The sequence below is a fragment of the Lacerta agilis genome, chromosome 1 (genome assembly GCF_009819535.1).
Source record: "Lacerta agilis isolate rLacAgi1 chromosome 1, rLacAgi1.pri, whole genome shotgun sequence".
Classification (NCBI taxonomy): Eukaryota; Metazoa; Chordata; class Lepidosauria; order Squamata; family Lacertidae; genus Lacerta; species Lacerta agilis.
Window position 1 is genome coordinate 11,883,131 of NC_046312.1, and position 9,572 is coordinate 11,892,702.

General features: G+C 46.4%; 1 protein-coding gene across 1 annotated transcript; it reads right to left on the reverse strand.

Annotated features, from left to right (window-relative positions):
* Positions 1–623: 623 nt before the first annotated feature.
* Positions 624–9,049, reverse strand: LOC117060529. The gene is made up of 3 exons (XM_033172822.1): positions 9,027–9,049; positions 6,478–7,238; positions 624–1,227 (listed from the first exon to the last, which is right to left on the reverse strand). The coding sequence occupies exons 1-3, from the start codon at positions 9,047–9,049 to the stop codon at positions 1,202–1,204; spliced, it is 810 nt and encodes a 269-aa protein (XP_033028713.1). The 3' UTR covers positions 624–1,201.
* Positions 9,050–9,572: the final 523 nt, after the last annotated feature.

Here is a 9,572-nt window from a genome sequence, read left to right on the forward strand (position 1 = left end):
GCTTGATGCATAAATGCTGGGGGATTATGCAAAACAGGTCTGCATGGATAGTGTCATTCTACAGTTTAGTCACTAGGTGGCACTAGACCCAGTTGTACCTGAGTCGAGTCAGGCACTTCCTTTTGCTGTTCTGTTCTTGCTTAAGCATCAATGAAGTTCTTGTTTAGCTTCCTGGCTGTTGGGTTCTCCAAGGCTTTCATGACAAGGTATATATCAGTGCTATTACCTAAAATGGGAACTGTGTATTATTTGGTACATTTACAAGTCTGAAAGAGTAAGCTTTGAGAAAAAGATCTTGGGATTTCCTGTTCGCCTTCCTGCACAACTTGCTTGCTTGAGTCTGGTGAGGCCTTATAGCAGGGGTCCCCAAACTTACCTGGCCTTGGGCCAGTTCCTCCATCGCCAATCGCGCAGTGGGCCGGAGGAGCGTGTACCCATACGCGTGCACGCTCGCTTTTTCCGGCATGGCGCGGCACTGGAAATAGCTTGTGCACGTGCGCACAGGCCTCCACAGACCCGGAGGTGCACCAGAAATGAGGCTTTGCACATGTGCAAAAGCTATTTCCGGTGTTGCGCAGACCCGGAGATGGGCAGCTGCGCTGTGCTGCGCCGGTAAGAGCAGGCGTCGTCGGGCGTCGGATAATTGGCTCGCACGGGCCGTATCTGGCCCGCGAACCTTAGTTTGGGGACCCCTGCCTTATAGCTTTGCCAAATTTGTTATTTCAGTTGGAACAGGAGTGTGAGCCTTTGTAGGAACAGACGCAGCAGAGCATTTGCATTTCATGTAACACAGTAACAAACAACAAACAACACAACCTTGGTCCCACATATCTTTCAATGGCCCAGAGCCCATTTATACAGTCATTTAATGGAAGCACTTCCAATAGGAAGTTGACACTGTTGGCTTAAATCATCCCTGCCACTGGGTTCTAGAGGCACCACTTAGGCCACATCTCCCTCGGCTTCTGCAGGCGTTTGATCTGTGAGTTACCCAGAGGCCTGTTGCAACAGCATGAAACTGGGAGGGAGTTTGTACAGAATTAGAACTTCGCGTAAGGCACGTATGTTTGGAAATCTCTTGCATCTGGGTGCTACCTATGAAATACCCGCCGTCACCCTAGGAGAAAAACAACAACCCACCTCTACCCCCATTACCATGGCTACCTTCCATAGCATATGTTACTGAAGAGTGCGCTTCTTTTTATTTTTTCTGTCTCGCTGCGCCACCTGTAAAGGAAAGGACACGTCAATTTCCTTAGTGCCATTTTGAAGCAAAGGGGTTGCTTAATTTGGAGCATCGCATCATGTACGATCTCTGCAATCTGTTTAGCTCTAACACTCCTGCAGCTCCATGTCATAGCTGTCAACTCCCCCCCCCCCTTTTTTAAGGGAAATTCCCTTATTCCGAATAGGATTCCTCGCAAGGAAAGGGAAAAGTTGACAGCTATGCTCCACGTGCCATTTTTTTTTTTTCTGGTGACATGGCTGAGAGTTTTAGCAGTCTACAAACCTCCCAAGCTGAAAGGGATAATGAAATTTGAGAGCTCCACTTTGGTGCTATGGTGTGGGTGGGTGGAGCAGTTTATAAATATCACGGATAAATGAATTTTTGCCTTGACTTGTGTTTTCAAGTGAATGCATTATTTGGGGGGTGGGGGTGGGGGTGGAACGAAAATGTCTACAGCAGCCTCCAATAGAAACAGTTTGCATGTTAGCCAAGGTCACTATGCGTATAAAGGCTATATTGACAGCATAGCTATAAAGGTGAACATTTTATAACTTCTTTCAAAAACTTGGGCTTCTTGATTTTTGTTCATCCTCATGCACTGATTGGAAGACTTTCCTTTTTTGCGGGTGTGTGTGTGTATGTTTGTGTGATTGAGAACAGGGAACTCTGAATGGGATATTCACTGGACAAAGTGCTCTTACGAGAAAATAATGGCCATTTCTGGACAATTATTGGGATCTCTTGGGAGAGATGTTCCATATCGTTTCCAGTACTGTATGGGTATTCACAGAATTAGCGGGGGGGGGGGGAATGGAAGGCCTGGTAAAACAAACACACTGGTCATGTAACAAGGCGTTTAGAGATCACATGTCATTGGTTCATTGGGTTATGTTATGGTGGCTTGCAATCAGAAGGCAAAGGAGGAGTAACTATGCAATTTCAGGATATTCTTCCTCTTGTTTCTCAACACTTTGCGCTGGTCCTCCCCAAACCGCTACCCTTCAGGCATCTTGGACTACAACACCCATTGTGCCTGACAATGGACCATGCTTGCTGGGAGTGATGGGACTTGGAGTGCAGCAACATCTAAAAGGCCACAGATGGGGGTGGGAATGCCTGCTTTACACCACCGAAGGCAAAATCTGAGTGGAGTCTCATTGAGCAATGGAAGAACTGAAGAGTCCTTTGGACACCCAACAGCAGCGCAAGCCCACCATCAGATTATCAGGACTTTGATCCAGATTTATGTCACAGCTCCAGTGAACAGAAGTGGTGGGTTGGTAACTCACAGATATGCCCAGTGCTTTTTTTTCTGGGGCTGACGCAGGGGTATGCATACCCCTAAACATTTTGTGAATCTTTGTACTTTTGTCCATTTATAGTAGTACTTTGGTTTTCGAACAGCCCTAGTTCTCAAACGTTTTGGCTCCCGAATGCCGCAAACCTGGAAGTGAGTGTTCCAGTTTGCGAACTATTTCCGAACGTCCGATGGGGCTTCTGCAGCTTCCGATTGGCTGCAGGAGTTTCCTGCAGCCAATCAGAAGCCACACTTTGGTTTTCAAATGTTTAGGAAGTCGAACGGACTTCCAGAACAGATTCCGTATTTATTTTTCCTGATTTGAACTATAAAATGATGATTTTCTTGAGTCAATACTCAAGAATACCCCTGAACATATTTTTTAAAGAAGAAAAGCATTGGATACGCCTGTCTGTGCACTGTGACCCTGCTGTCTGGAATAGGGTGGCCATGTGTCCTATTTCACAGAGGACAGCCCTCTATTTTAAAGACCGGTTTAAATGCAACACTAAGAAGGCAGAGGAGATGGGCCATGAAGTTGCTCCTCAAAAACACACTGTAAACCTGCGGGTAAGGACTATCTTGTTTTGATTCAACCGAACATCTAATATTGTACTTAATGTATATATACTATTGTGTTTTATGTGTTCTGTTTTCTTCCTACCTTCTCTACTGGCTATTGACCAATGTGCGCTATGAATTAGGAATCTTTAGTTTGAGATAACCACATCGGCCTAAGTTAAGGGGTTGTGGTAAGGACTGCAGACATGAGAAGTGGTTTTAACCTGCCAAAGCACCGTGCAAATAAATAAGAGTTATATTACTAAAGGTGAAGGACCCCTGGATGGTTAAGTCCAGTCAAAAGCGACTATGGGGTTGTGGCGCTCATCTCGCTTTTAGGCTGAGGGAGCCGGCGTTTGTCCACAGACAGCTTTCCGGGTCATGTGGCCAGCATGGCTAAACTGCTTCTGGTGCAATGGAACACCGTGACAGAAACTAGAGCGCACGGAAACACCGTTTACCTTCCCGTTGCAGCGGTGCCTATTTATCTACTTGCACTGGTGTGCTTTAGAACTGCTAGGTTGGCAGGAGCTGGGACAGAGCAATGGGAGCTCACCCTGTCACGGGGATTCGAACCGCCAACCTTCGGATCGGCAAGTCCAAGAGGCTCAGTGATTGAAACCACAGCGCCACCCATGTCCCTGTATTACTAGTAATATTACTAGAGTGTTTTGACAATGGAGTGGGCCCAGTGTGCAGAACGGTTTGGGCTGAAATCTTCACCCAAAGCTCTATTTTGCCATGAAGTTCAATGGATGGCTGCGGGGAAGCCTCCATTTCATTCTCCTGTTGCAAAGAAGGAGAACATAACTGAAATTGCATTTTTACAGGATTTTAGGGTATGGAAAACAGAAATCAAGACGAAAAGGACACCCGTAATCCCCACACGCCTGACAACATTAAACGATTCAACAGGAGACGAAAATTTTCCTGTGAGGAAACGATGATTGGCTTGACACACAAAAAAAAGTAAGACCTTGGACCCAATCCTGAGTGACTAGGAGTCTTGCTAGTGACTTCAGTAGCTACAGAGATTGGACCCGGATGGCAAAATTACACACACAAAAAGAATATAGCGCATATAATTAGCCATTACAGAGGCAGAAGCACAGCTTTACATAGCAATGATCATTAGGTGTGGGAAGTCCCAAACGCAACGGTTAGTTCACACAGAGAAGCTGCCCCCGGTGGTTTACATACCTCACTGCAACTCACAACCTCTTTTTGCTTTATTATCTCCAGTATCAACCATCGCTTTTAAATCAGTGTCAACCACTGCTTTCAAATAAAAGAGAGACGCTGAATGTAGCCAGGTGATTAGCAATACCAAAACTGTTAACAACATGGCCATTCGGGCCGAAAGTCAGCGGGATGTCACAAAGAAGTTGCTTGATTAAAGACGTCTTAGCCGATTAACCTCGGGAGCTTTAGTTGATTAGTCATAATTAAGTTACAGGTAGGTAGACGTGTTGTTCTGCCTTGGTCGAAACAAAATAAAAATAAAATTCCTTCCAGTAGCACCTTAGAGACCAACTAAGTTTGTTATTGGTATGAGCTTTCGTGTACATGCACACTTCTTCAGATAACCACCTGTAACGAGAACTATGGAAGGCACCACATTGAGCCGCTTGAAATGGAGGTATCTGAAGAAGTGTGCATGCACATGAAACCTCATAGAATCATAGAGTTGGAAGAGACCACAAGGGTCATCCAGTCCAACCCCCTGCCAAGCAGGAAACACCATCAAAGCATTCCTGACAGATGGCTATCAATACCAATAACAAACTTAGTTGGTCTCTAAGGTGCTACTGCAAGGATTTTTTTAAATTTTTGTTTAGTCATAATTAATTAACTGATGATGCTTATATACAAGTCAAACGAGAGCTCTGAAGCAGAAAGGCAGGTGTCCATCATTTATTTATTTTTTGTAGGATGGATGTGTGCATTTGCAAGGAATGAAAATGCAGAAGTCCAGCTACATGGCATCGTACTTATTCTCTTGGACGTTCAATAACTATTGTGAATGGCTACCAGCCCCAATAGTTTTGATTTGCATCCACTGGCAGAAGCAGCATGACACTGAGTACGAATTGCTGGGAATCACAACTAGGTCCTGTTTGTGGGCTTCCCATGAGCATCTAATCCAGAGGTTGGCAACCTTTGGCCCATGGGCCACAAGCGGCCCATCGGGGGTCGTTTAAATGGCCCCCAAGTCGCCCCCGAACCAAGCCACTCGCTCAGCAAATCCCCGTGCGCTACGCTGAACCGGCACACGATCAGACACGATCCAGCCCACGGAGCGATCTCTGCGGGAGTGAACGGGCCCAGGCGAGGTAAACCTTGCTGACCCCTGATCTAATTGGTGGATTAGATGGGGGGTGGGGGGAAATAATCTAATTTAGGTATACAGTGGTACCTTGGTACTCGAACGGCTTGGATCTTGAACAAATCAGCTACTGAACGCCGCAAACCTGGAAGTGAATGTTCAGGTTTGCGAACGTTTGTCGCAAGCCAAACATCCAACATGGCTTCTGATCGTGTGCAGGAAGCTCCTGTAGCCAATCGGAAGCCGCACCTTGGTTTTTGAACTGTTTCGGGAGTCCCAGAATGGATTAAGTTTGAGAACCAAGGTAGCACTGTAAATAAGCTTCAGCTTCCTGCCCATTATATAAAACTGTATCTCCAATAACACTTAGCCAACAATTCTCAGGTATTCTGTTTCGAAACGGGATTTGGTGGAGAGGGGAAGATGTTCTCCCAGCCACTCAGATTTCTCACCACTTATTTACTGGACCTGTGTGCACCTGTTTTCCCCCCTTCCTTTTTTTACCCTCAAGATGCCAGAGGGAGGGCAGACAGAACCCTCGGAGCTGGCTACAAACACCGCCAGGTGGCCACATCTCATTGGCTGTGTCACAAAGTCAAATCAGAGTAAGGGAAAAGAAGCGTCGCCCTCAGTCGGATTTGACTTCGCAAGGACGTTACGTAGCCAATCGCATTTGGCTATGAGATGGCGACATCTGTAGCTACCTCAGACTAATGCCAGTCCTTTGCTACCCGCGGTTTCGTATCTCGCAGTTGCGAACCGCCCTGAGATCTATGGATAAAGGGTGGCACACAAATGTAATAAAGAATCTAAATTTAAATTTAAATTTAAATTTAAATTTAAATTTAAATAAATAAATAAATAAATAAATAAATAAATAAATAAATAAATAAATGTGACAGGCAGAAGTTGGGCTGCCATTGGGGATAAACGCTTTGCCCTTTTTCTGTCCCTGAAAATCTGCAAAAGAGAGGGGGCAGGTCTGCCTGAATGAAGCCCATCAGCAGGCTAACTAAGTTCGGCTCAGTCTTGACCTCCAGCAATTACAATTCAAAAAGGGCTTACTTGGGTTGCTCTTGCTGTGCCTTTTCTTCTTCTTCCGCTTTGAGGAGCCCCTTTGGCCTTCCTTGTCGGCGAGGGCTTGCTCCGGAGGGACCGCCGCTGAGCACGAAGAATCGGTCACTGGCTCCTCCGAGAAGGACTTCTCCTGAGACATGTCCACCAGAGAGTCTATAGAAGGTTCTTTGTTTTCCTTGACCGCTTCTTTCGGCGCCTCCGGGGTTAGTAGCTCTGTGGTATGTCCGGGTTCTTCCTCCTTTCTGCTGCCTTTCCTGATGGCTCCGCTCACCTGGACATTCGGATTTAAGCCGTTATGCGAACAAACCAGTTCTGTTTCTCCAGCTGGGTCTCCAGAGCCTAATAAAATAGTTTCACTTTCGTGGCCCGAGGTGCTGCTCCCAAACTTGATGAAGGAGGTTGACTGGGACAACACCAAGTTGTTGAAGTCCACGTTGTCCTGGGCGCTACAGGGGACGGTCCCCTCTTGCACATTTGCGCCATTTCCTGATTTTCCGCCTCCCTCCAGTGGAAACGAATTCAAGGAATTTGTCTCCTCAGTACCAGGCCGGGTTGGAGAACACCTCCCATTCCCCACTCCAGGAACGGGCTTGTCAGAAGCCACGGCGTCAGCGACAGCCTCGTGCGTCTTAACTGGGGTCGTGACATCCGAAGTTGTTTTTTCTACTTGACCCTGGAGGCTGGTTTGTGCAACCACATCCTTTCCCCCTTCCTCCTTCGCTGGGTCTTGGCAGGCTGGAAACTCTGGCCTGAAAAAAATCGACAAAATACACAAGGATCAGATCCATCTCTGGGGTTTTTTGTGTGAATAATAATAATAATATTTTTATTATACCCCGCCCTTCCCAGCCAGAAAACCGGGCTCAGGGCGGCTAACATCAATTAAAATCACAGCAAAAAAAACAACAACATAAAAACGATCAATTTAAAATAACAGATTAAAATACAAATTTAAAATTCAATTAAAACTGCAGGTCTCAATTTCAAAATAACCCACCAATAAAAGATGAAGCATAAATATTAAACAGAAACCAACCCAAAGGCCAGGTGGAACAGCTCCGTCTTGCAGGCCCTGCGGAAAAGATGCCAAATCCCGCAGGGCCCTGGTCTCTTGTGATAGACTGTTCCACCACGTCGGGGCCAATATTGAGAAGGCCCTGGCCCTAGTTGAGGCCAACCTAGCGACTTTGTTGCTCGGGACCTCCAAAAGATTATTATTTGAGGACCTTAAGGTCCTACATGGGACATACCAGGAGAGGCGGTCCCTTAAGTACGAGGGTCCTAAGCCGCATAGGGCTTTAAAGGTCAAAACCAGCACCTTAAAATGAGAAACAAACACGCTGTCGGACAAACGTTCAGGCTGCTGCTAAATTTCCCTAGTGCCAGCCCCCACCAAGACTTTCTGGGTTCTCCACCTCTCCTTCTTAGTAATGTGAGTTTCCCTGCCCTTCCTTTACTCTACCACCTGCCACTGGTGGAGATAGGAAATGTGATGTGAAGCCACATGCTGAGTAACTGTTGATGTGGCAGTGTTGTGCAGTGGTTAGAGCATCCAACTTGGACCTGGGCAGGGGTGCCAACTTGAATAAAATGTTGTGGAGGGGCAGGCAAGCCCCACCCCACATAATTGATCACATGATGCGGTGCACACACACCATTTGAATGGCAATGCCCATAAACTTTGGGGGGCCCCATCCCCCTCAAATATTTTATTGGGGGGCTGAAGACCCCCCAGCCCCTAAGAGTTGACTCCTATGGACCTGGGAGAAGAGGGTTCAGAGCCCCACACAGCCATGAAACTCACTGAGCCAGATGGGCGGGGTACAAATAATAAATTATTATTATTATTATTATTATTATTATTATTATTATTATTATTACTGCCTTGCCACCTATCCTACCTCACAAGGTTGTTGTCAGCATTAAATGAGGAGCGGGAGAACAGCATATACCACCTTCAGCTCCTTGGAGAAGATGGTGGGATATAAATTGAATGTCATTGGGTGGCTGCTTTCCAGCTCAGCCTCCTATTTGCCCTGACGTCTAGTCTCAGCCTCCTAAATGGTAAATTCCAGATTCCGCCACATGGGGGCTCAGTCAAATGAAATGCTACCCACACCAAGCAGCATTGCACAGATGCTCTGGGTATCTGTTGCTGGGAACTGCAAGGGGAGCGCTGTTGTGTTCAGGTCCTACTTGCAGGCTCCCCACTGGAATCAGGTCCTGTAGGCCACGGTGAGAACAGGATGCCTGTCTAGGTGGACCTTTGCCACCTAAATGAGCAGGAAATCTTATGTTCTTAAAATCCCCACCCCCTGCCGCTGCCAAAAAGAGCAATTGCTTGTGGGACAAGGCTGCCCATAAAATTTAAAAACCCATTTTCATTGTAGCGATGGGTGGATTTTTGTGATTGCAAGTTGTTTAAATCTGTTTTAATGTTGTAGTTTATCTTGCCCTGGGATATCAGGTTAATAACATGTTAGTTTTCATAACAGCAGCAGCAGCAGCAGAAACAGCAATTGCTACTACAGTCGTACCTTGGAAGTTGAACGAAATCCATAACGGAACTCCGTTCAACTTCCAAAACATTTGCAAAAGCGCGGCTTCTGATTGGCTGCAGGAAGCTCCTGCAGCCAATTGGAAGCCGCGGAAGCCGCGCAGGACATTCAGCTTCCAAAAATAGTTCACAAACCGGAACAGTCACTTCTGGGTTTGCAGTGTTCGGGAGCTAAAATGTCCGAGAACTAGGTTGTTCGAAAACCAAGATACTATGACTTTTTGATTTCCTATTCTTACCATTTTCTTTCCCTTTCTGCGGCTGACTGGGTGATGTTTTCGCGGGTGTGTCAGTATCGGCTTTGTTCCTGGCCGTTTTCCGCAGCTGGAACCCCTTCCTGATGTCAGCCAGCAAAGCATCGATAACACACACTTCCTCTTGCTTCACAGCTCCTTTCTTAACTGCAGTTGGAAATGGAGGAGAGAGTTAACCGGACGATCAGTGTGATGGGCTGCTGACATGCTGGGGCTTTCGAATTTCAAAAGAAGGTACTAATATTTAAGCATCCATGAGATGTAGCGATGGC